Genomic DNA, 26,680 nt, shown 5'->3' with positions numbered 1-26,680 from the left:
TGCACCCGTGTGACATGTTTTCCTAATACAGAAAATAACTGTATGAGTTCCAGCCTCATCTGACACCTGGGATGTCCCTTCAGTCTTTCAGGCACATTTTGGCCAGTATTTCTTTTATAAGGACCAAGTGTTAGGAACTGTCACTCTGCAGGCCCCTTCACTCGGAGCCTTCTACTCTGGGCACATCCTGCCCTGGGTGAAAGTTGCCTGGTTACTTCCCTTCCCCACCCGACTCTGCCACAGGGCCTGGATCTGGTTTTCCAGGGATTCCCAGGTTTAGCGTGGTCCTTGGCACATAGTGGGTTTTCATTACATAGTGGCTATGTAAACTCATAACTGAAAAATGCCAGCACGTGGGAAGAGCGGTATTTTAAGATTCACCTTCCAGCATAACAGAGCAGCCTGTGTATTTGTCATTTTCACACTCCTTCAGATAGGAGTCACAGAGATCAAACACCTCAAAATTGATGAGAATTAGAGGAACAAGAGCATCTCCTTTTTCCCCAGGACTCCTTCCATCTGCTCTCTGGGTTTGCTGGCAACATGTACTCACTCCGTGGTTCTCAGAATCCCTGCAAGTGAGGGTCCCCTGTGACCAGCTGGGAGCCACTTCTTGCTTTACCCAATCGGGGACCGCATGGAACATTAAAAATAGGCTGAAATTTGTAAGCTATATGCTAATTTAAAAAGTGTCCTTGGCATCTCCGACTGCCGGCTTTTATGAAACACAGGGCCTTAATCTGTGCTTAGGTACCTATTTATAGACGTCCCTAAGTGGAACTCGTTTTGTATGTCAGACATTCTTTAAATTAGTGTCCGCTTCACTTAAGCCTGTTAATATTTTGGAGGCTCTAGCCTTTCTATGGTATTTACTTAAAGTTGTTAATAGATAAGATGCTGTCTCTATCAAGATTTCCCTGATTCACTTCACATAATTTTAATCATTCTAAATTCACCTAGCACTTAACTTCTTCAGGTCCCTACCACTGCGTTTACATTGCCCGTGAGATTCCTCCATGTCTTTTATCATCTTTTTCACGTGATATTAGCCCTGACCTACCAATTGAGTCAATGGTGCTCTTGCCTTCCCTTCTGGTGCCCACACATAAGCCGTATTCACGCCAAATACTTCTACTTGGAATATGAAGAGCAGGGAGGGACTGACTTGTATTATGGAGGGACATGTCAACATCTACTCTGGACTTTCTCCCATGACATAAACTAACAACTAGGCAAATGTGGTTACTGAGGATGTATCAGAGAAGCCCTCATGCAAATTTCTACATACTTTTTGAAATCAACAGTGGCCTTCCAGTTTAAAGTTGGCTCTAATCTCTTGGTCATTTGAATCTTCCCGAAGTTAATTTGGTTCTTCTCTAGTATATTCTTGCTTGAAGCAAGAAAAGCTTTAGGAAGGGCGTCTGCTTTTTCCTTCTTAGGTACCTCCTTAGGCTCTTCATTTTCTTTTTTCCATTCTTCAGTGAATCTAATATCCTTTATGTACAAAAAAAACAGTAATTTTTACAATGACATCACTTCTGAATTATTTTGTGCTATCTGAAAATTAAAAAGTGATAACTTCAGAAAATGAAGTCTCTGATGCCTCTAACTTGTGTTGCTTAGTGACACACACTAGAGAAGGGCCACTTCAGGACTCAGGTCTCTACTGGAGTGACGTTGCCAGAAATGTGATGTTCCTAAGCTCCCCTCCCCACTGCAGCACACACAGATACAACAGCAGGGTTAGACCTACTCACTCCTCACTACTGCCAGACAGATCTAAACTCAAGGGCTGCCTGGGTGGTTCAGTGGTTGAGTGTCTGTCTTTGGCTCAGGGTGTGATCCTGGGGTCCCAGGATTGAGTTCCACATCAGGCTCCCCGCAAGGGGCCTGCTTCTCCCTCTGCCTATGTCTCTGCCTCTCTCTGTGTGTCTTTCATGAATAAATAAAATCTTTTAAAAAAATATCTAAACTCAGATGCTATATTGACTGGGACACATCATGTATAAATTTCTGAAACAAAGGATTAAAAGCATATTTTGCAGTTAGCCAGAGATAAAAGACACATGACAGAGGAAGTCATTATATTTAAAAGACACATGACAGAGGAAGAAATATAATTATTAAAAAAGACTTATCAGAAACAATGCAAGCCAAAGGAAAAGAGAATGACATCTTTAAAATATTTTTTTTTAAAAAAGACCTGCCAACCCAAAATTCTAAATAGAGATTAAAAAAAAAAAAAAAAAGCTTTCAAAAATAAGGGCAAAATAAAGACTTTCATAGATGATCAAAACCAGAGAATTCTTGTTCACTTCCGGAAGGCCTGTGCTAAAGCAATGGTGATGAAGTTCTTCATTCAGAAGGAATAACATACCAGAAAGAGGACTATACCACATCTATACAAAGAAATGAAAATCTGTAGAAATGGTAAAAATATAAAAGACTCTTCATATTATTTTTAATCATTCTAAAATGTAATTGATTCTCTAATGTAAAAATAGTATTGTTGTGTTGAGGGGTTAATAGCATACAAAAGTAAAATGCATGACAATAGTGCCAAGGGTAGGGAGAGGCACTGAAGGTTACTGTGGTAAGTTCTTAAAGTCTTTGTGAAATGGTAAGACAGTATTTAAAGGTGGGTAGGATAAATTAGAGATATACATTATGAGCCCTAGGGCAGTCACCATGAAACTTTTAAGAAGCATAACTGACAAAAAGCATAAATAAAACAATCATTTTTAAAGGCTCAATTAATACAAAAAGGGCAGGAAAAGAGGGAAAAAATAACAAAGAACAAATGAGACAAAAAAGAAACAAGTAGCAAATTAGTAAATTTAAATTCAAATCAATCCCTAGTTACATTAAATAAAAATGATTTAAAACTTCAGTTAAAAGAAACTGGATTGAATTGGATGAAAAAGGTATTTAAAAACCCACTTTCCATACGACCAATAATCAAAAAATGCAGGAATGGTTACATTAAAATCAAACAAAATGGACTTAAAAACAAAATATTATCAGACCTAAAAAGGGAGACACATAATGACAGTCAACACAACTCTTATTGTATATTCACCAAACAACAGAACTTCAAAGTACATTTAGAAAAAAATGTAACTAAAAAGAAAAATAGATAAGCCCACAATTATGAGACTTCAAAAACTCCTCTTTCAGTAATCAATAAAATAAGCACACAAAAATTAATAATATAGAGAACTGAGCAATACTATCAATTACATTGACAAAACTGACAATTATAGAACATACTACCCAATGGCAGCAGGACACATATTCCTCTCAAACAAAAAAGAAATCACCAAAATTGACCACATTTTGGTCCATAAAACAAACATCTACAAAGCTAAAAGGACTAAAATCATATGAAAAAAAAAAAAACCTTCTCTTAATTCAATGGAATTAAACCAGAAACCAGTAAAAGAAAGATAACTAGAAAATCTTCAGATATATTAATGTGCCTGAAAACATATCAAAATCTATGGGATGTAGTTCATGTAGTGTTCATATAGAAATTTACAGGATAAAACTTTATAGTAGAAAAAATAAAGGTCTCAAATGAATGGCTAAACTTCCAAATTAAGAGATTAAATAAGAGCAAATTAAACCCAAAAAAATCAGAAGGAAAATAAAATCATCAAGAGCAGAAATCAAATAAAAAGGAAAGCAGCCAAAAAAATCAATGAAACAAATAACTGTTCTTTAAATAAAATCAACCACTTCTTTCCAGATTAATCAAGAATAAAAAGAGAGAAGACTCAAATGATCCATATCAGAATTGAAAGAGCAGTCATCACAAAAGATCTTCCAGACATTAAAGGATAATAATGGAATGTCATACTTGATGCCAATAAATTAGATAAGTTGGATAAAATGTAAGAATTCACTGAAACACACAAACTACCAAGGCTCAAGAAGAAGAAACTGGACTAGCTCTATATCTATTAAAGAAATCAAATTCTCAATATAAAAACATTCCAATAAAGAAAGCTACAGGCACAGATGGCTTCACTGGTGAATTGTATCAAATATTTAAGAAAGGAATAATATCTAATTTGTATGAAGAATTCTAGAAAGAAGAAAAGTAAGTGAATATTTCCCAATTCATTTTCTGAGGCCACATTACCCAGCTACCAACACCAGATAAAGATGTTAAAAAATAACTACTAACCCATATCTTTCATGATTATAGATGCAAATATCCTCAGTAAAATACTATCAAATTTCATCCAGTAATGTCAAATAGGGTAAGACATAATGATGAATTGGGATTTACTCCAGAATTGAATGTTAGTTCAATACTCAAAAAAGTCATCAACAGACAAAAGAAGGATAATCGTGCGATCATCTCAAGAAATGCAGTAAAATCACCACCTCAAAGCAGCAATGGGCTCATCTCCCATGGGTTAAGTGGAGGCCCTATGGGAAGCATGTAAGAAGGCACTCTCCCTCCCTATCAGCCAAGGTAGTGTCAGCAGAGGCTTCATAGGAACTGAACTTCCACCCCTGTCCAACGGTAATGAAGCATACTATTCCACCAGAGTTGTCAATGGAAAGTGAAGAACTCAGACCTTGCAGGACCTCCAGACTCTACCAGCAAAGTACCAGAGAAGGCCTGCTAAAACAAAAGATCTAAATAAAATCCATAGTTTCACAACATAATGCCCCAAATGTCCAAGACAATAAAAGATCATTCATCCTACCAAGAACCAGAAAGATCACAACTTGAATGAGAAAGGATAATGTAGGAATAATGTTTATACCAAGATGAAATAGATGTTGGAATAATTTGATATGAATTTAAAGCTGCCATCATAAAAATGCTTCAGTGAGCAATTTTCAAGACTTAAAACAAACTAAAAAGCCTCAACAAGTAAATAAAAGATATGAAGAAGAACCAAAAAGAAATTTTGAAACTGAAATTTATGAACCAAAAAAAAAAAAAAAAAACCTCACTGGATAGGCCTAACAATATGATGGAGAGGACAGAGGGGAAGAATCCATGACCTTCCATGAAATTACTCAGTATGAATAAAGAAGGGAAAATTCATTGCAAAAAAAAATGATAGAACCTCAAGATCTGTGAGGCCACAACAAAAATTCCAAAATTCATGTCATCAGAGTAACAGAAAGAGAAGAGGAAGGGAGTCAGACTAAAAATGTATTCTAACAAGATTTGAAATTTTCTCAAACTTGGAAAAAGACATAAATCTAAGATTCAAGAAGCTGAGGAAACCCTAAACAAACAAACAAAGTTATCCATGCCAAGACACACACACAAAAATCAAACTCGACAAACTAAAGACAAGGAAAATTCTTAACAGCCATGAGACATAAACAATATTTTGCTTTTAAGAGGAAAACAATTAAAATAATAACAGATAATCATGGAAGCCAGAAGAAACATTTTTTAAACACTGGAAGTAAAGAATTGTCGGCCTGGGATACTATATCCAGTGAAAATATTCCTTCAGAAATGAAGGGGAGGTCAAGAAATTCTCAGATGAGGGAAAATGAAGAGAAGCTGTCATCAACAAACTTAACCTAAAAGAGTAAGTTCTTAAACAGAAAGACTATGATAAAAGAAGAAACTTGCAACAGCAAAAAAAGAAAAACAATGGAAAAGAATAAAAGTGTAGGTAAATACAAAAGACATTCATTCTGCTTTTGAGTTTTTTAAATGAAGTTTGATGTTTGAAGCAAAACATGCTGTCTTATACAGTTAGCAATGAATATGGAGGAAATAAAGACAATTACAAATGAGAGAGGTAAAGGGACTTAAAAGAAGATAGTTTCTTTTTTTTTTTTTTTTTTTGGTTACTAAAATTGTATTTATTTGTTCAGTCCCATCAGTGTAATAGTATTATAGCTTTTGCAAGAAGTTTATGTTGAAAGAGAAATGACATAAATTCTCACATAGTATATTTGTAAAGAAAGACTATGCTGACAGTTTTTTTGTGTGACATATCAGGGAGTTGCAAGGGATTAAGTCATACACAATTATTGTTTGAAGGCGACATGGTTTCTGTACTTTGCTCAAACTGGTATAATGTCAAATAGTAGATTATAATTGATTACATAGGTATATATGGTACAATACTCATAGTAACCACAAACATGCAAAATCTTTACAAAGAGGTACATTCAAAACACTATGGATAAATCAAAATAGAATTCTAAAAAATGTTCAAGTAATCTGCAGAAACCACAGGAAAAAGAAAACAAAAATGAAAACTAGGAGGAACACAAAATAAAAGTAAAGTGGCAAGCGTAAGCTCTAACGTATCAATAATTAAATGGATATTATCTAAACACATCAGTAGATACATCAATTGAGTTACACAAATTTATTTTTAAAATGACTCAACTATCTGCTGTTTACAAGAAACTCACTTCAAATATAACAATATATGTAGCATGAAAGTAATAGGGGAGATGGGTGCTGGGTGGCTCAGTCGGTTAAGCATCTGCCTTCAGCTCAGGTCATGCTCACAGGGTCCTGGGATAGAGCCCCACATTGGGCTCCCTGCTCAGCTGGGAGTCTGCTTCTCCCTCTGCCCCTCCCCCCGCTTGTACTCTCTTACTCACTTTCTCTGTCTAAAATAAATAAATAAAATCTTTAAAAAATTATATTAAAAAAGAAAATAATAGGAAAGAAAGATATAACATGCAAACAATGGTTAAAAGAAAGCAGGAGTGGCTATAAATGTATCCAATTAAGTAGACTTCAGAAAAAGGAAAATCATGAAGGACAGAGAGGGACATTACATGATGATAAAATGATCAATCAAGAAGATATAGCAATATTAAATGCATATACAGAGCTTCAAATACAAAAACAGAACTAAGAGAAAAATTAGACAAATCCATAATTATAGTTGAATACTTCAAAACTTCTCTCTCAACAACTGATAGAAAATCAGCAAGAATATGAAAGAACTTAGCACCAAAAACCACATGATTTTTTACACAAGGTAAAAAGAAGATAAGAAATAATAAATACCAAAGTGAAGTAGAAAAAAACACACAGAGAAAAATCAATGAAACTAAAAGCTAAGTCTCTGAGGAAACAGAAAATCAAGAGACCTCTACCCAGATGAGTCAAGAAAAAATAAAACACCAATGACCAATATTAGAAGTGAGAGAGGTAACAATAGCTACATAGTCTACAGACATTAAAAGATGAATAAAAGAATAACCATAAACAAGTTTACACCAATACATGTGACATAGATGAAATGGACAATTTCCTTTAAAGACAATCTACCAGGGTGCCTGGCTGGCTCAGTCAGTAGAGCACGCAGCTCTTGATCTTGGGGTTGAAAGTCTGGGGATAGAGATTGGGATGGAGATTATTTAAATTAAAAAATAAAATGGTTAAAGTGGCAAAAGGTTATGTATACTTTACTCCAACAGAATCATTTTTTAAATAAATAAAAAAAAATAAAGATTACCATAACTTCCTCAAGAAGAAACAGATAACCAGCCTGGCCCAAACTAGTAAAGACACTGAAATCTGTTGTTTAACAATTTACCTGCAAAGGACACTCCAGGCCCAGATGGCTTCACTACCAAACATGTAAGAAAGAAACAATATCAATTCTACACAAACTCTTTCAGAAATTGGAGAGGAAAAAAAAAACTTCCCAACTCATTTTATAAGGCCAGTATCACTCTGATAACCAAAACCAAAGATATTAAAGAAAACTACACATCAAAACCTTATAAATATAGATGTGACACTTAAAATCTTAGCAAGTTAGATCCAATAATATATAAAAATGATACTACATCCTGAACAAATGAGGTTTGTTCCAGAAATGTATGGTTATTTTTTTAAAGCTCATCAATGTAATTTATTACATTAACAAACTAAGGGGGGGGGAGGAGCAAGATGGTGGAAGAGTAGGGTCCCCAAATCACCTGTCTCCACCAAATTACCTAGAAAACCTTCCAATCATCCTGAAAATCTATGAATTCGGCCTGAGAATTAAAGAGAGACCAGCTGGAATGCAACAGTGAGAAGAGTTCGCGCTTCTCTCAAGGTAGGAAGACGGGGGAAAAGAAGTAAAGAAACAAAGGCCTCCAAGGGGGAGGGGCCCCGCGAGGAGCCGGGCTGAGGCCGGGGCGAGTGTCCCCAGGACAGGAGAGCCCCGTCCCGGAGGAGCAGGAGCTGCACCGACCTTCCCGGGGGAAAGGGGCTCGCGGGGAGGTGGAGCAGGACCCAGGAGGGCGGGGGTGCCCTCGGGCTCCCTGGGACAGTAACAGACACCTGCGCCCCGGGAGAGTGCGCCGAGCTCCCTAAGGGCTGCAGCGCGCACGGCGGGACCCGGAGCAGCTCGGAGGGGCTCGGGGGCGGCTCCGCGGAGGGGGCTGCACGGCCCCGGGAGCAGCTCGCCCGGGCTCGGGCGGAGGAAGAGTCTCCGTGCGGAGGGTGCTGCGCGGTTCCAGGAGCAGCTCGGGGGGGCTCGGGGGCGGCTCCGCGGAGGGGGCTGCGCGGCCCGGGAGCGCGAATCCACCAGCGCAGGCTCCGGAGCACAGGGCGCCGGGACACAGCCCAGGATCCCGCCTCCCCCGGGACAGGCAGAGGCCGGGAGGGCCCAGGACAGCAAGGACGCTCCTGCCCCAGCTGAGCAGATCAGCGGCCCCGCCCCGGAGCCTCCAGGCCCTGCAGACGGAGTTCCTGGAGCTGAATCCAGGTTTCCAGAGCTGCCCCACCACTGGGGCTGTTCCTCCTGCGGCCTCACGGGGTAAACAACCCCCACTGAGCCCTGCACCAGGCAGGGGCACAGCAGCTCCCCCAACTGCTAACACCTGAAAATCAGCACAGCAGGCCCCTCCCCCAGAAGATCAGCTAGACGGACAACTTCCAGGAGAAGCCAAGGGACTTAAAGAACACAGAATCAGAAGATACTCCCCGGTGGTTCTTTTTTTGTTTGTTTGTTTTTGTTTTGTTTTGTTTTGCTTTTTGATTTGTTTCCTTCCCCCACCCCCTTTTTTTTCTCCTTTCTTTTCCTTTCTCTTTTTCTTCTCTTTTTTTTTTTTTCGTTTCTTTTCTTCCCTTTTTTTTTCTCTTTCTCTTTTCTTTCCTTCTTTCTTTCCTCTCTTTTTCTCTTATTCCCAATACAACTTGCTTTTGGCCACTCTGCACTGAGCAAAATGACTAGAAGGAAAACCTCACCTCAAAAGAAAGAATCAGAAACAGTCCTCTCTCCCACAGAGTTACAAAATCTGGATTACAATTCAATGTCAGAAAGCCAATTCAGAAGCACTATTATACAGCTACTGGTGGCTCTAGAAAAAAGTATAAAGGACTCAAGAGACTTCATGACTGCAGAATTTAGAGCTAATCAGGCAGAAATTAAAAATCAATTGAATGAGATGCAATCCAAACTAGAAGTCCTAACGACGAGGGTTAACGAGGTGGAAGAACGAGTGAGTGACATAGAAGACAAGTTGATAGCAAAGAGGGAAACTGAGGAAAAAAGAGACAAACAATTAAAAGACCATGAGGATAGATTAAGGGAAATAAACGACAGCCTGAGAAAGAAAAACCTACGTTTAATTGGGGTTCCCGAGGGCGCCGAAAGGGACAGAGGGCCAGAATATGTATTTGAACAAATTCTAGCTGAAAACTTTCCTAACCTGGGAAGGGAAACAGGCATTCAGATCCAGGAAATAGAGAGATCCCCCCTAAAATCACTAAAAAACGTTCAACACCTCGACATTTAATAGTGAAGCTTGCAAATTCCAAAGATAAAGAGAAGATCCTTAAAGCAGCAAGAGACAAGAAATCCCTGACTTTTATGGGGAGGAGTATTAGGGTAACAGCAGACCTCTCCACAGAGACCTGGCAGGCCAGAAAGGGCTGGCAGGATATATTCAGGGTCCTAAATGAGAAGAACATGCAACCAAGAATACTTTATCCGGCAAGGCTCTCATTCAAAATGGAAGGAGAGATAAAGAGCTTCCAAGACAGGCAGCAACTAAAAGAATATGTGACCTCCAAACCAGCTCTGCAAGAAATTTTAAGGGGGACTCTTAAAATTCCCCTTTAAGAAGAAGTTCAGTGGAACAGTCCACAAAAACAAGGACTGAATAGATATCATGATGACACTAAACTCATATCTCTCAATAGTAACTCTGAATGTGAATGGGCTTAATGACCCCATCAAAAGGCGCAGGGTTTCAGACTGAATAAAAAAGCAGGACCCATCTATTTGCTGTCTATAAGAGACTCATTTTAGACAGAAGGACACCTACAGCCCGAAAATAAAAGGTTGGAGAACCATTTACCATTCGAATGGTCCTCAAAAGAAAGCAGGGGTAGCCATCCTTATATCAGATAAACTAAAATTTACCCCTAAGACTGTAGTGAGAGATGAAGAGGGACACTATATCATACTTCAAGGATCTATTCAACAAGAGGACTTAACAATCCTCAATATATATGCCCCGAATGTGGGAGCTGCCAAATATATCAATCAATTATTAACCAAAGTGAAGAAATACTTAGATAATAATACACTTATACTTGGTGACTTCAATCTAGCTCTTTCTATACTCGATAGGTCTTCTAAGCACAACATCTCCAAAGAAACGAGAGCTATAAATGATAAACTGGACCAGATGGATTTCACAGATATCTACAGAACTTTACATCCAAACTCAACTGAATACACATTCTTCTCAAGCGCACATGGAACTTTCTCCAGAATAGACCACATATTGGGTCACAAATCGGGTCTGAACCGATACCAAAAGATTGGGATCGTCCCCTGCATATTCAGACCATAATGCCTTGAAATTAGAACTAAATCACAACAAGAAGTTTGGAAGGACCTCAAACACTTGGAGGTTAAGGACCATCCTGCTAAAAGATAAAAGGGTCAACCCCAGGAAATTAAGGAAGAATTAAAAAGATTCATGGAAACTAATGAGAATGAAGATACAACTGTTCAAAATCTTTGGGATGCAGCAAAAGCAGTCCTAAGGGGGAAATACATCGCAATACAAGCATCCATTCAAAAACTGGAAAGAACTCAAATACAAAAGCTAACCTTACACATAAAGGAGCTAGAGAAAAAACAGCAAATAGATCCTACACCCAAGAGAAGAAGGGAGTTAATAAAGATTCGAGCAGAACTCAACGAAATCGAGACCAGAAGAACTGTGGAACAGATCAACAGAACCAGGAGTTGGTTCTTTGAAAGAATTAACAAGATAGATAAACCATTAGCCAGCCTTATTAAAAAGAAGAGAGAGAAGACTCAAATTAATAAAATCATGAATGAGAAAGGAGAGATCACTACCAACACCAAGGAAATACAAACGATTTTAAAAACATATTATGAACAGCTATACGCCAATAAATTAGGCAATCTGGAAGAAATGGACGCATTCCTGGAAAGCCACAAACTACCAAAACTGGAACAGGAAGAAATAGAAAACCTGAACAGGCCAATAACCAGGGAGGAAATTGAAGCAGTCATCAAAAACCTCCCAAGACACAAGAGTCCAGGGCCAGATGGCTTCCCAGGGGAACTCTATCAAACGTTTAAAGAAGAAACCATACCTATTCTCTTAAAGCTGTTTGGAAAGATAGAAAGAGATGGAGTACTTCCAAATTCGTTCTATGAGGCCAGCATCACCTTATTTCCAAAACCAGACAAAGACCCCACCAAAAAGGAGAATTACAGACCAATATCCCTGATGAACATGGATGCAAAAATTCTCAACAAGATACTGGCCAATAGGATCCAACAATACATTAAAAAAATTATTCACCATGACCAAGTAGGATTTATCCCTGGGACACAAGGCTGGTTCAACACCCGTAAAACAATCAATGTGATTCATCATATCAGCAAGAGAAAAACCAAGAACCATATGATCCTCTCATTGGATGCAGAGAAAGCATTTGACAAAATACAGCATCCATTCCTGATCAAAACTCTTCAGAGTGTAGGGATAGAGGGAACATTCCTCGACATCTTAAAAGCCATCTATGAAAAGCCCACAGCAAATATCATTCTCAATGGGGAAGCACTGGGAGCCTTTCCCCTAAGATCAGGAACAAGACAGGGATGCCCACTCTCACCACTGCTGTTCAACATAGTACTGGAAGTCCTAGCCTCAGCAATCAGACAACAAAAAGACATTAAAGGCATTCAAATTGGCAAAGAAGAAGTCAAACTCTCCCTCTTCGCCGATGACATGATACTCTACATAGAAAACCCAAAAGTCTCCACCCCAAGATCGCTAGAACTCATACAGCAATTCGGTAGCGTGGCAGGATACAAAATCAATGCCCAGAAGTCAGTGGCATTTCTATACACTAACAATGAGACTGAAGAAAGAGAAATTAAGGAGTCAATCCCATTTACAATTGCACCCAAAAGCATAAGATACCTAGGAATAAACCTAACCAAAGATGTAAAGGATCTATACCCTGAAAACTATAGAACACTTCTGAAAGAAATTGAGGAAGACACAAAGAGATGGAAAAATATTCCATGCTCATGGATTGGCAGAATTAATATTGTGAAAATGTCAATGTTACCCAGGGTAATATACACGTTTAATGCAATCCCTATCAAAATACCATGGACTTTCTTCAGAGAGTTAGAACAAATTATTTTAAGATTTGTGTGGAATCAGAAAAGACCCCGAATAGCCAGGGGAATTTTAAAAAAGAAAACCATATCTGGGGGCATCACAATGCCAGATTTCAGGTTGTACTACAAAGCTGTGGTCATCAAGACAGTGTGGTACTGGCACAAAAACAGACACATAGATCAGTGGAACAGAATAGAGAATCCAGAAGTGGACCCTGAACTTTATGGGCAACTAATATTCGATAAAGGAGGAAAGACTATCCATTGGAAGAAAGACAGTCTCTTCAATAAATGGTGCCGGGAAAATTGGACATCCACATGCAGAAGAATGAAACTAGACCACTCTCTTGCACCATACACAAAGATAAACTCAAAATGGATGAAAGATCTAAATGTGAGACAAGATTCCATCAAAATCCTAGAGAAGAACACAGGCAACACCCTTTTTGAACTCGGCCATAGTAACTTCTTGCAAGATACATCCACGAAGGCAAAAGAAACAAAAGCAAAAATGAACTATTGGGACTTCATCAAGATAAGAAGCTTTTGCACAGCAAAGGATACAGTCAACAAAACTCAAAGACAACCTACAGAATGGGAGAAGATATTTGCAAATGACATATCAGATAAAGGGCTAGTTTCCAAGATCTATAAAGAACTTATTAAACTCAACACCAAAGAAACAAACAATCCAATCATGAAATGGGCAAAAGACATGAACAGAAATCTCACAGAGGAAGACATAGACATGGCCAACATGCACATGAGAAAATGCTCTGCATCACTTGCCATCAGGGAAATACAAATCAAAACCACAATGAGATACCACCTCACACCAGTGAGAATGGGGAAAATTAACAAGGCAGGAAACAACAAATGTTGGAGAGGATGTGGAGAAAAGGAACCCTCATACACTGTTGGTGGGAATGTGAACTGGTGCAGCCACTCTGGAAAACTGTGTGGAGGTTCCTCAAACAGTTAAAAATATACCTGCCCTACGACCCAGCAATTGCACTGTTGGGGATTTACCCCAAAGATACAAATGCAATGAAACGCCGGGACACCTGCACCCCGATGTTTCTAGCAGCAATGGCCACGATAGCCAAACTGTGGAAGGAGCCTCGGTGTCCATCGAAAGATGAATGGATAAAGAAGATGTGGTTTATGTATACAATGGAATATTACTCAGCTATTAGAAATGACAAATACCCACCATTTGCTTCAACGTGGATGGAACTGGAGGGTATTATGCTGAGTGAAGTAAGCCAGTCGGAGAAGGACAAACATTATATGTTCTCATTCATTTGGGGAATATAAATAATAGTGAAAGGGAATATAAGGGAAGGGGGAAGAAATGTGTGGGAAATATCAGAAAGGGAGACAGAACGTAAAGACTGCTAACTCTGGGAAACGAACTAGGGGTGGTGGAAGGGGAGGAGGGCGGGGGGTGGGAGTGAATGGGTGACGGGCACTGGGGGTTATTCTGTATGTTAGTAAATTGAACACCAATAAAAAATAAATTAAAAAAAAAAAACAAAGAAAGAAAAAAAAAACCATGTAATTTTCTCAATAGGTAATCATTTGGTAAAATCCAACATCCATTCCTTTTTGTTTTGGTTTTATTTAAATTTAAATTAGTAAACATACAGTGTATTATTGATTTTGGGGTAGAATTTAGTGATTCATCAGTTGCATATAATACCCAGTGTTCACTACATCAAATGCCCTCCCTTAATGCCCAACATCCCATTCTCCCATCCCCCACACCCACCTCCCCTCCAGTAATCCTCAGTTTGTTCTCTATAGTTGAATCTCTTATGGTTAGTCTCCCTTTCTGTTTTTATCCAATATCTATACCTAATAAAAGTTTTCAACAATCTGAAATAAAGGGGAACTTCTTCAATCTTATAAATGTCATATACAGCTAACACATACTTAATAATGAGAAACTGAAAGTTTTTCCTTTACCACCAGGAGCAAGAGACTACTTCTATATAATTCTGTGCTGGAGGTTCCAGATAATGCATTAAGAAAAGACAAAAAAAGGCACTGAGACTGAAAAGGAAGAGGCAAAATGATCATTATATACAGTCAATATAATCACATACATAGGAAACCCTCTGAGATCTATGAACCAGACACTAAAACTAGTTAATGTTTCAGAATATAAAAATGATATGTAAAAATCAAGTGAATTTTTATATAGTAGCAACAGATAATCACAAATTAAAATTTTAAAACTACCATTAACCGTAGCCTTTTTAAATAAAAATTCAACTTTGAAGTTAGATTCAACTTTGAAGATCTAACTAGCTTTATTAATTGATTCATGAAGCCAGCAGCATCCCATGTAGCTAGCAGACAAATGTTCCACTGAGCTAAACAAAAGAAATAATTTTAAAGGCAGAGAGACCATTTGAAAAAAGGAATTTATTAGCAAGGAATGTATTGTTTAGACAAGGTTGCCCTCTTAAGAGAAGCAGAAGGGGTAAATCAGTAAATATCCTAGTATTGACCAGGAAATTCCAATTGACTTGTTATAAGTTACATTCCTGGGTGGTTGAAATTGCAGTTATTTAGGTATAAGTAATAATAATATAATATAATATATAATAATATAATTCTTGAGTGTTGACTTGGCCTAAGTAATGCCACTTTGGGCCTGTGGTTTTCTTTTTTAACACTCTTAAAATATGAAATATTTATAAGTAGGTTTCACGAGATATATGCAAGACCTGTGCATTGAAAATTACAAAATATTGCTGAGAAACTGAAGGCCTAAATAAATGGCGAGACATACTCTGTTCATGGATTGGAAACCTCAGTATTGTTAAGACATTAGCTCTTTCTAAATTGGTCTATAGATTCATCATAATCTCAACCATAATTCTTTCAGGCATTTTTTAAAAGATTTTATTTATTATTTATTCATGAGAGACACAGAGAGAGAGGCAGAGACATTGGGAGAGGTAAAAGCAGGCTCCATGCAGAGAGCCTGATGTGGGACTCGATCCCGGGACTCCAGGATCATGCCCTGGGACAAATGCAGGCGTTCAACAGCTGAGCCACCCAGGCATCCCATCTTTCAGGCTTTTTATGAAGAAATTGACAAGCTGACCTTAACATTCTAATGGATATGCAAAAGTTGTAAAATAGACAAACAAGTTTGAAAAAGAAAACATTGAAGGACATATACTACCTGACTTCCAGACTTATTATAAAGCTACAATAATCCAAAGAGTGTGCTACTGATATAAAAATAGACAAACAGATCACACCCATACAAACGGACAACTGATTTTAGACAAAGGTATAAAAGTAATTCAATGGGGAAAGGATGGCTTTTTCAACAAATGGTGCTGGAAAAACTATATATTTATATGCAAAAGAAAAAAAAGAACTTTGATCCACACCTCATATTATGTACAAAAATTAAATTTAAAGGCCTTAATGTAAAACCTAACATTTGAAAACTTTTAGGAAAAAAACACTGGAGAAAATCTTTCTGATACTGGGTTTGGCAAAGCTTTATGAGATACAACACTATAAAGAAAAAATTAACAAGTTGGACTTCATTAAAATTGAGGACATTTGCTCTTTGGAAGATATACTGATTGGAGAAAGAAATGACAAGCCACAACCAGAAGATCATATTTACAAGCCATATATCTAATAGATTACGTAAGCCAAAAATATATATAAAAGAGCTCTTACAACTCAGTAAAGAAATCAAACAACCCAATAAAAAAAAACTGGGTGAAAGATCTAATAGACATATATGATATATAAATGGCAAATAAACATATGAAAAAATGCATTCAAGAAATGCAAATTAAAACCCAGTGAGATATTAGTACACACACCTATTAGAATGTCTAAAATTAGAGGACTGACCATACCAGTTATTGACGAATATACAGAAGAACTGGAAGTCTCATACATTGCCAGTGTGTATGTAAAATATTACCACTGCTTTGGAAAGCAGTTTACCCATTGCTTAAAAAGTTAAGCATGCAACCATATGATCTTGCTGTTTATTCCTAGATTTTACCCCAAGAGAAATGAAAGCATATGATCTGTGGAGATATACACCTGGAAATAAAATGTTAAAAATATGAGACCTTAAATTTTAAAGGTATGTACAATGTTTTGAAAATAAAAGAATATTTGCAGGTGGGTGACAGAAAAGAAAATCAGAGGATCAATCTCAGAAGCCCAACACCGAACTAGTAAGTTTCAAAGAGAACAGAGAAGAAGGAATGATTAAAGATGTGATACCAAAAAAAGTATTTTCCTAGTTTTGAAGGACATATGTCATCATTAATGAAAAACAAACAAAACCAGCACCAACCATATCATCATTAAAATTACAGAACATCTGGAATAAGAGATCCTAAAGGCTTTGTTAGATGGGAAAAGTCAAAACAGGCCACGTAGGAAAAAAATGCCTCTAAAATTCTAAGTAAAAATTGTTTTTGAACTATCATTATAGAAACAATAACAGAGAGAAAAATAAAGATATTTTCATATGCTAACCCTCAATTTTTTCCCTGTTATATGCCTCTTTTACTCAGGAAGCTCCACCAAAATGATGGGATATACCAACAAAAGGAAAACTAAATGGAAGGGAACTTCAACATAATAAAGACCATATATGAAAAGCCTACAGCAAATATCACATTCAGTGGTGAAAGCCTGAAAGCTTTCCCCCAATATCAGGAATAAATATGGAGATAGTGTTCACTGCTTCTATTCAGTGCAAAATCCTAAAAGGTCTAGCCATAGTAATTAGACAAGAAAAAGAAATCTAAGCAGCACCGGGCAGGCTAGGAAGCCTGCCTCTCCCTCTCCCTCTGCCTGCTACTCCCCCTGCTTCTGCTCGCTCGCTCTTTCTCTCTCTCTGTTAAATAAATAAAATCTTAAAAAAAGAAAAGAAAAAGAAATTTAAAAACACGCAAATTGAAAAGAAGTAAAACTATTTGCAGATGACATGATCTTTTATGTAGAAAGACCTAAAGATTAAAAAAAAACTGAGTTAATAAATGAATTCAGTAAAGTTGCAGGATGTGATTTTGAATTTCACATTCAAAAGCCAGATCTGATTTCAACACTAAAAAAAAAAAACAGTTCCATTTCTCCTCATTAGCAGTGAACAATCAAAAAGGAAATTAAGGAAACAATTCCATTCAATAGCATCCAAAAGAATATAATGCTTAGAAATAAATTTAACCAAGGAGGCAAAAGAAGACACTGAAAACTATAAAACACTGCTGATAAAAAAAGTTAAAGGAAACAAAAACAAATGGAAAGACACCCCATGTTCATGGATTGGAAGAAATAATATTGTTAAGACAACAATGTTATACAAAGCAATCTATAAATTCAATGTAATCCCAATCAAAAGCCTAATGCTGTTTTTTTGCAAAAATGGTAAAACCAAACCTAAAAGTCAAGGGAACCTAAATAGCTAAAGCAGTCTTTAAAAAACAAGAACAAAGTTTGAGGAGTCATACTTCTCAATTTCAAAACTACCACAAAGATAGAGTAATCAAAATAGTATGGGACTTGTATAAGGGCAGACAAAAAATAATAGAATAAAGAGTCCAAAAATAAACCTCTACATCTATGGCAAATTGATTTTCAACAAGGATACCAAGAACTTTCAATGGGGAAAGAACAATCTCTTCAACAAATGGTGCCCGGAAAACCGGATATCCACATGCAAAAAGAATTAAATTGCACATTACTTTACTTACACCCTATACAAAACTTAACTCAAAATGAATCAAAGACTTACAGAGATAATACCATGACATTATTAGATGAAAACAGGGCAAATCTTCATTACCTTGGCTTTGGCAATGGTTTCTTATGATACCAAAAATATAGGCAAGAAAAAATGTATTTGTTGGACTTTATCAAAATTAAAAATGTTTGTGCATTAAAGAACACTATCAAGATGAGTGAAGACAACCCACAGAATGGGAGAAAATATCTGCAAATATTCTATCTGATAAGGGATTAATAGTCACAATATATAAAGAATTCCTACAACTCAACAACAAAAGACTACCCATTTTTTAATGGGCAAAGGACTTGAATAGACATTTCTTAAAATAAATATACAAATTCCCAATAATATGGAAATATGCTAAACATTACTATTAGGGAAATGGAAATCCAAACTATAATGGAATACCATACTTCATACTTACTAGGATATCTATAATAAAAAAAACACACAATCACACACAGAAAATAACAAGTATTGGTAGTAATGTGGAGAAGCTGGAATCCTTCTACAGGAGCATAAAATGGTTCAATCTAGGTACAGTTTGGTACTTCCTCTAAAAGTTAAATACAGAATTAGCATATGACACAGAAATTCCACTCCTAGGTAACCTCCAAAATTAAAACAGGGACTCAGTTACTTGTAAGCCAATATTTATAGCATTTTTCACCATAATCAAAAAGTGGAAACAACCCAAGTGTCCAACAATAGATTTACTGATAAACAAAATGTGGTTATATACACGAATGGAATATTATTCAGCCACAAAAAGGAATGAAGTTCCGACACACGCTACAACATGGATGGACCTTGAACATATTATGCTAAATGTAATAAGCCAAGCACCAAAGTACAAATTTACGATTCCACTTCTCTGAAATACCTAGGAAAGGCAAATTTATATTTGATTAGAAATCGAGAAACCAAAAAGTAGATTAGAGGTTCCTAGGAGCTGGGGAAGTAGGCATGAGGAGGTTACTGCTTAATGGGAACAGTTTTAGTTTGAGATGATGAAAAAGATTTGGAAATGGACAGTAGTAATGGCTGCACATAATTAATGCCACTCAGTGATACACTCGAAGTAGTTAAAATGACAAATTTTATGTTTTGTACAGGTATTTTATAACAACAACAAAGGAAAACTAGAGTCCAGGAAATAGGTGATCAAACACCAGGGGAAAAAAACTCACAGGATGATGACAGAGAGACGTTTCAGGACAAGAGCAGCAGCAGAATAGTAAGAAAATAGAGTGCTCTGGAAGTGGCAGTGTCAGAAGGAAAATAACAGATCTGATAAACTGTCTGATGTAGGATTTGTGGAATTGACATCATCTTGAGAATCAGCCTGGGGCTTAAGTGTATCACTTTAGTATTTCTTGCATATTGCTTCTTACCTACATCAGCTTCAATCAAGATTTAATAACTGTATTAACTGATTCCTTTGTCCATCTCAAAAACTATTTCAAAAACCATGCAAGACACAGAGGAAGTACAGTTCTTATGCATATGCAGTTGACACACTTACTGAGACAATCCAACTAGTTAGTAATCATGGGATGCCCAGAAAAGATAAAAATAATCAAAACATCTAGGCTTCATTAACAGGGATGACTGCTTTGTTCTTAGCATTATAAATTCAAAAGGAAAGATGAAAAGTGCTTTTTTAGAAAGCAATCTGACATATTTTACACCTATTACCTAAAGAGGTTCAGAAACTTCCTTGAAGTACTCCACTTATAATATTTCTTATGTAATATATTGTGAAAAACTCTCTAAAAATTATAAACAGGGTCCAAAAATAGAATTATTCTCAACAGAAGGTAACATGTCAAGTAACACTATGCTATGATATTTCAAGATTCTGTAAACTTACCTGTTTAGACATATTTTCTGAAAATTTTGCCGATTTTTCTTTTAAAAATGTGACAAGGTCTTTATAAATTTCACTTTTTCTCTCATAATTAATTTCCCCCTCATCTTCTGTTTTGCCCTTTGGAAGAAAAAGTTTGGTGCAATTATTAATGTAGTAGCATTTGAACCTGATCAATACATCACAACCCAAGGCCACATATTGTTTTCTTCTCTCGAGGATCCATGTGGCAGTTTTTATACATCAAAAATATGGGCAGAATTCTTCCTTCTTAAAGTTATCCATTTGTCCGTCCATCCACTCATCCACCCATCCATCATCCATCCATTATGCTTTTACTGAGTACCTCCTATATGCATGTAGGGCATTTTGCTAGTTAGCAAAGAATGGAGAGCTTCCTTCCCTCTGCACTCCTCTAATGCAAAAAAACAAAACACACACACACAAAAAAACATTATGACTTCAAGAGAATCTGATGAAGTCATAAAAGGTCCCAAGATTAGAATGCCACCATAGAAAAGCTTGTTTCCATTTGTCACACTCTGTTCTTGTTCTGTGTGTAAAGAGGTTGCTATGGGATTATTTTCTAGAGTTACAACCTCCATGTAAGCACCTGACACTCCAACCTTTGTCTCCATACCTCTTTCTTTTTGTCTCTTTCCTTTCCTCACCTATCCTAATAGAAAAGATTTGGCTCTGCCTTAACCAAATGTATATATAAAAACCCATAGTGTGCTTTTTATATATACGTAACCACACACATACACAAAACATCATATACACCCATATAACTCAGGCGTGCCATGCATTTTGTCGTAATTATTGAATCATGTTCCTTATCTTTCATTCTTGAAATTGAGAGGAACACTTAGATATTTCCATATCAAATAAAGGTATATGTAGATTAGTAGCTCTTGATAGAAACAAAGTGTCCTTGCCCCACTCTAGAAGGTCAAAGTCTCTTATTTTCTGATTGGAAATTTCACTTTCTTAGAGTATCAAAACAAACCAAAGGCTAAATCATATTTAGCTCATCTCCCCCCTCTGTGCAGATATAATCTGAGAAGATCATGCTGAGAAGAAATGCACCATAAGGCAAGTCAGATGAGATGCTTGCTGGTCATCAAGAAAGTGGCACTCACATTTTGAAGCCAATCCAAACCAAGAGGTAGCAATTCTCCCAACAGTCCCCTGTGATGAGGAATCCCCACTAAGGATTTAGGTTCTCCCTGCAGATATTGCCTGTGAGGCCCCACATTACATTGAAGACACCAAGGGCAGGGTTGCCAAGGGGAAAGCTGACCACCTAGTAAGTTCAGTGAACAGGTATGAGACAAAAAATAAAATGTGTTCATGTGGAAGATTCAGAAGGCCACCACCCTGCTTAGTGCTCAGGGGTGGGAATCTGGAATGCTGTGTTTCTCCCTTGTCAGCTTCAGTCAGCTTCAGTTAGCAGCAAGTAAAAGGAAGACTGTAAAGCTGGAGGAGGGAGAAAGGGACTGCTCCCAGCTCCTCGTCCCCTGTCCCCAGCAGTGAACCCTGGCAGTGGCAGCTGCTTCCAGTAGCAACAGTTGGTTCCAGTTCCCAGGGGTTTTTCCCTATGTTCCCAGAACCTGGCTCATTACAACTCCTTAGAATCCCATTACAAACCAACCAGGTCTCCCTCTTCCAAGGTCTGGGTCTCAGCTCTGCTGGTTCTGCAAAGATCCTCTCCTCTGAGCTCCTGAGGTACCAGCTCCTGGGCATTGTACTCCTCTGACATCTGGGTGCCAGTTTCATGAGACCCCCTGTGCTCCAGCATAGCCTGGAAGCGACCATTCCTCAGAGATATGGATCCCAGCTCTGTGGGAGTCCCCCCCTCTGAACTCCCAAGGGACCATAACCAATGTAAGCAGGGTCCCCTCCTCAGAGGTCTAAGTCCCAGCTCTGCAAGGACATCTTCTGAGACCCTAAGGAACCAGCACAGCCTGGTGGTGCTCCCTCCCCAGACACATGGGTCCCAGCTTCTTGGGGGTGCTTCCTCCAAGCTCCCACATTTTAATTCCTTCCCTTTGTCCTCTCAACGCTTAGGGCAAAAGCTATAGTTACTGCTTCTGTGTTACCTCAGCCGCCTCTTATTTGCCCGAATACTTGTATAATTAATTAATTAATTAATTAATTAATCAATCAGTGAACTGATCGTTACAGAGGTTTTCATTTTATAAAGTGGCGTGGGTTCCTTTGACGGTCATTTCTTAGAAGACTGATTTAATGACCTGCAATGGGGAACACCGAGGCTCATTCTGAAATGGTTTTGGATTTGCTCAGCAAACACATAGCAAAGGGATCTGCTTCAACCCAACAGAACAGAATCGCATTTTCTGTGGCCATCAGCATTCAGTCCTGGAGACATGCCTGCATTTACAGAGATGGAGCCAAGCACCAAAGTCAACATGGTTCTTAAAAAATTACTTACACCATTTAAAAATACTCCTTCTGTACTACAAGTAACACACAGAGTTTCAACATCATGGGGTTTTACCAGCACGTAACAAATTTCTCCATGAATTTGTCTCCAAGGTGGGGCTCGACATCCATTTGAAAATTCATAATCTGAAACCAATTATCGATCAATTAAAAGGAGCTCTGAAAAATAAAATATGTTATCTTTAAAAAGAAATAAATATGATTACAATTTTTTTCAAATACTCAATCCTAATGTAGCTATTGAAGCATTTGGAAATAATAATTATTTTACATAACACAAAGCAAATCTGAGAATAATAGAAACCTGAAGTATAGTCAATAGATTCCAAGACAGTTTGTTCTCCTTTTCCTGAGAAATGTTTCAGCAGTTCTATATCGTTCTTCACAGTTGTTGGGTTTAAACAGATTTGTCTGAAATGAATGATAAGAAATGCATTTTAACACTCTAAAAGAGAATCTCCAGAAAACAGATGAAAATATACCATTTTAGCAAGGGGGGAGGGCTGGTGGGAGGAGGAATATCACTTTTTATAATTAAAATTGTAGTCAAATTATACAACAACAAAAATGTTGCAGTTAGTTTTAGCTGTGTTATAGCCTTACAACACTGTCAAGACATCAAGAAACCAGTGATTCATATTTAATGCAACATTAAATAAACTCGTTTAAAAATTCATTTCATTTCTTAGTGGTAATAGCATAATACTAGGAAAAAAACTACAAAAATGAACAAGTTTTAAACCTTACAAAGTCTACATGATATTTGCATTACTATTTAACCATCTATTTAATTGTCTGAGGAGAGTGAAAATAACAAGGCCACTTCATGTCCTCAGAATCAGGTGAAACCCCATAGAAAGCTCTAGCAAAGCTAACAGTAAATCTTTACATTTTAGGATTAGAAATATCCATGCAATACCCTAAAATCTACTGTTAAATCAATAACAACTCCTATAATTTGTGTATGTTTAAAAAAATTCTGAAAGCATTTTTTGTAACTAACTTTTAGAGGTTTCTTTTTTCTAAAAGACTCACAATGAAATATGTTTTAGAGAATGATTCAGTAGGTGCAGATCCAGTTGCTTAAGCAGCATGCCAACCTTCATCTTTATCTCACTCTCAGGATCTTCATCTTTGGTAATTTTATCAAGAATATTTACTGTGGATGTGTCTTCTTTCACCGTGTTATAATCCAAACCCAGGATGTTTGTTACAGGATCTCTGTTAGCTGATCAAACAAGTAAATAAATAAAAATGATTCTCTTGTCTTCTGTTGTAAGAAAAATAATGACTAACAAGTCCTCTGAAGCCCACCCAAATGTGCTTCCTTCATTAAGCTTTCTCTCATGGACCCAATTTGAATTAATCTCAACTTCTCAGATTCTACTGCATTTAGGAACTTTCTTGTACTCCTTGAGATTCTCTACCTTGTACTGCAGTATCATCTATCTATATCATATCTCTAATAAGACAAAGAACAAGATATTCTTTTTTTTTTTCTTTTTTTTTAATTGACTGTAGGGCATTGTCCAGCATGGTCATTCAATTAGTGTATCCAGAATTGATTTGAAGATAGAGAAATACTGGTCTCCTTAGAAGAATCATCACTAGAACTGTGTGTGTGTATGTGTGTGTGTGTGTGTATGTAACCACTGAGGCTTAGTGTTCACAAATGCTTTCTTTCCAAAACAGCATGGTTTTCTCAGTCTAAAGATCTACCACCAGTCTTTTCCACCTGTTCAAAGTGCTTATATTTTCTTTCTTTTTTTTTTAATTCTTTTTATTTATTTATGATAGGCACGCAGTGAAAGAGAGAGAGAGAGAGAGAGAGGCAGAGACACAGGCAGAGGGAGAAGCAGGCTCCATGCACCGGGAGCCCGACGTGGGATTCGATCCCGGGTCTCCAGGATCGCGCCCTGGGCCAAAGGCAGGCGCCAAACCGCTGCGCCACCCAGGGGTCCCTCAAAATGCTTATATTTTCTTTTTTTTTTTTTTAAGAAATATTCTTTTTTTTAAATATTTATTTATTTATTTATTTATTTATTTATTTATTTATTTATTTATTTATTTATTTATGATAGACACACAGTGAGAGAGAGAGAGGCAGAGACATAGGCAGAGGGAGAAGCAGGCTCCACGCACCGGGAGCCCGACGTGGGATTCGATCCCGGGTCTCCAGGATCGCGCCCTGGGCCAAAGGCAGGCGCTAAACCATTGCGCCACCCAGGGATCCCAATGCTTATATTTTCAATGCCTTTTTATGTTCAAGTTGGAAAAACAAATCTGGCCAGTACTCACACACATACCAAAGTTACAGTGAAAAACTCCAATACTAATTCATGATCAAGGCTGACATAGGTGTGAAAGTAGACTCTAGAGATGGTTAAAACAGAATTTGGTGAAAGCCAAAGAACCATGTAGTTGCAAGTGAGGAAGAAGAGGGCAAAGCCATATTTGGAAAGGAGGAATTTAAATAAGATGAAATATATATGTATTTGAACAAGGAGGCCCATGGGACTAGTTCAGAAAGCTCCACCTGATTGAAATGAGAGAAGCACAGTGATGGCATTAACTCTGCAGTGGGAGATGGACTCTGGCACCAGGAAATAGCAGAAAAGGCTTAGGGCTTCTTAGAAAAAAACACACAAGGGGAGGGGCAGGGAAAAGAGATCTAGGAATCATCTACTTTTTGAGCATCTCAATCATCCTTACAGCAGTCATCTCATTAAGACTCATGGAAAAAGGTATTATATGAATTCTGGGGAAAGACACAAACCTGCCCCCCAAATTGCCCTGCACCATGGAATCTGGACCCAAAACTAAGAGTTGTACCTAGAGCTCTTACAGAAAGGACAAAATGCAGCAAAGGATACACATTTAGCCAAACTAGATATATAGCAGCCAGTCTATGTATTAAGTTCATGCACTAAGTTGAAATTAATGCTATTACCAACCTCCTTGAATTCAACTTTACTCTTAAGATTTCATTCCTCCTCAGCAGGGTAGCTATGAGGTATAGATAGATAGATAGCCTAATAATGAAGAGTAGGCAAGAGATAAAAGGCTGCTGTCCTAAGGTTCACATCTTTTTTTAAAAAAATATTTTATTTATTTACTCATTCATTAGAGTCATAGGGAGAGAGGCAGAGACACAGGCAGAGGCAGAGGGAAAAGGAGGCTGCAGGCAAGGAGCCCGATGTGGGACTCTGATCCCGGGTCTCCAAGATCACACCCTGGGCTGAAGGCAGACGCTTAACCGCTGAGCCACCCAGGCATCTCATAAGATTTACATCCTAAAGAATATTTTTTTTAAAGGTTCATCTTCCCACGTCATAGCAGTAGACACAGCAAAGAATGATTAGAGGCAAGACCAGGCACCTCATGCTTGAGTCCTTCTAGTCACATGATTCCAAACAGGCAAAACATGTATATGACACCATTATGTACTGTTAGGTATTTCTACTCATAAGAAAAATTCAGAAAACAATTGCTCCAGGCAATTGGTCACATTCTTTTACGCATGTTAGATGCTTAGACAATAATGAAAATCTACATCCTTAATGAAGAGGAAAACGTTTCCCATTGAGTGAATGTAACTACCTCCACAAAGCTATGCAACCTACAAAGGAACATTACTGAGACCAATGGAAAGTGAGATTACTCTGGGCTATCTTTGCTGCATACATTTTAGAGGAAACCGAGCATCATCCGTCACAGCAGGCCTGAGGGTAGAGGGTGGAGTTTGGTGCAGGCCCCACTAATCTGTCTTCTCTCCTGTGTAGACCTTAGAGGATACAGGCCTCTGGTCTTTCCAGAAGTGAGGAAGCCTCTCTTTAAACCACATGCTAAAATTAGAAATCTAGAAGCTTGCTAGTGGTAAAGTATTAGGCCTTTCAGTTTAAAGTAGAAACTTGATAT

General features: G+C 37.7%; 1 protein-coding gene and 1 long non-coding RNA gene across 9 annotated transcripts in view; one reads left to right on the top strand and one right to left on the bottom strand.

Annotated features, from left to right (window-relative positions):
- The window catches only part of LOC144313749 (outer dynein arm-docking complex subunit 2), a 251,252-nt gene that overhangs the window by 213,851 nt on the left and 10,721 nt on the right, over nucleotides 1–26,680 (bottom strand). For 6 of the 7 annotated variants that reach the window (XR_013379382.1, XR_013379383.1, XM_077896982.1 and 3 more), the window contains 5 exons: nucleotides 23,798–23,990; nucleotides 23,067–23,173; nucleotides 22,752–22,888; nucleotides 20,300–20,416; nucleotides 1,289–1,494 (listed from right to left, as the gene is read on the bottom strand). Coding sequence is in view for 5 of the 7 variants with exons in the window: in XM_077896982.1 (XP_077753108.1) it covers nucleotides 1,289–1,494; nucleotides 20,300–20,416; nucleotides 22,752–22,888; nucleotides 23,067–23,173; nucleotides 23,798–23,990 (760 nt within the window). In the remaining 2 variants the exon portion in view is untranslated. Of the gene's footprint in view, nucleotides 1–1,288; nucleotides 1,495–20,299; nucleotides 20,417–21,438; nucleotides 21,667–22,751; nucleotides 22,889–23,066; nucleotides 23,174–23,797; nucleotides 23,991–26,680 lie in introns of those variants that run through there. The other variant, XM_077896986.1, reaches the window with a different exon arrangement.
- LOC144313752 (uncharacterized) lies at nucleotides 20,811–22,869 on the top strand. 2 transcript variants are annotated; one of them, XR_013379385.1, is made up of 3 exons: nucleotides 20,811–20,901; nucleotides 21,349–22,024; nucleotides 22,604–22,869. It is a non-coding gene; the product is annotated as an uncharacterized LOC144313752 (long non-coding RNA). The 2 variants fall into 2 exon arrangements; XR_013379384.1 differs by having other exon boundaries at nucleotides 21,349–22,869.

Source organism: Canis aureus, chromosome 5, assembly GCF_053574225.1.
Source record: "Canis aureus isolate CA01 chromosome 5, VMU_Caureus_v.1.0, whole genome shotgun sequence".
Lineage (NCBI taxonomy): Eukaryota > Metazoa > Chordata > Mammalia > Carnivora > Canidae > Canis > Canis aureus.
The sequence above is the reverse complement of the archived record's forward strand: the minus strand, read 5'-3'. Positions and strand labels throughout refer to the sequence as shown.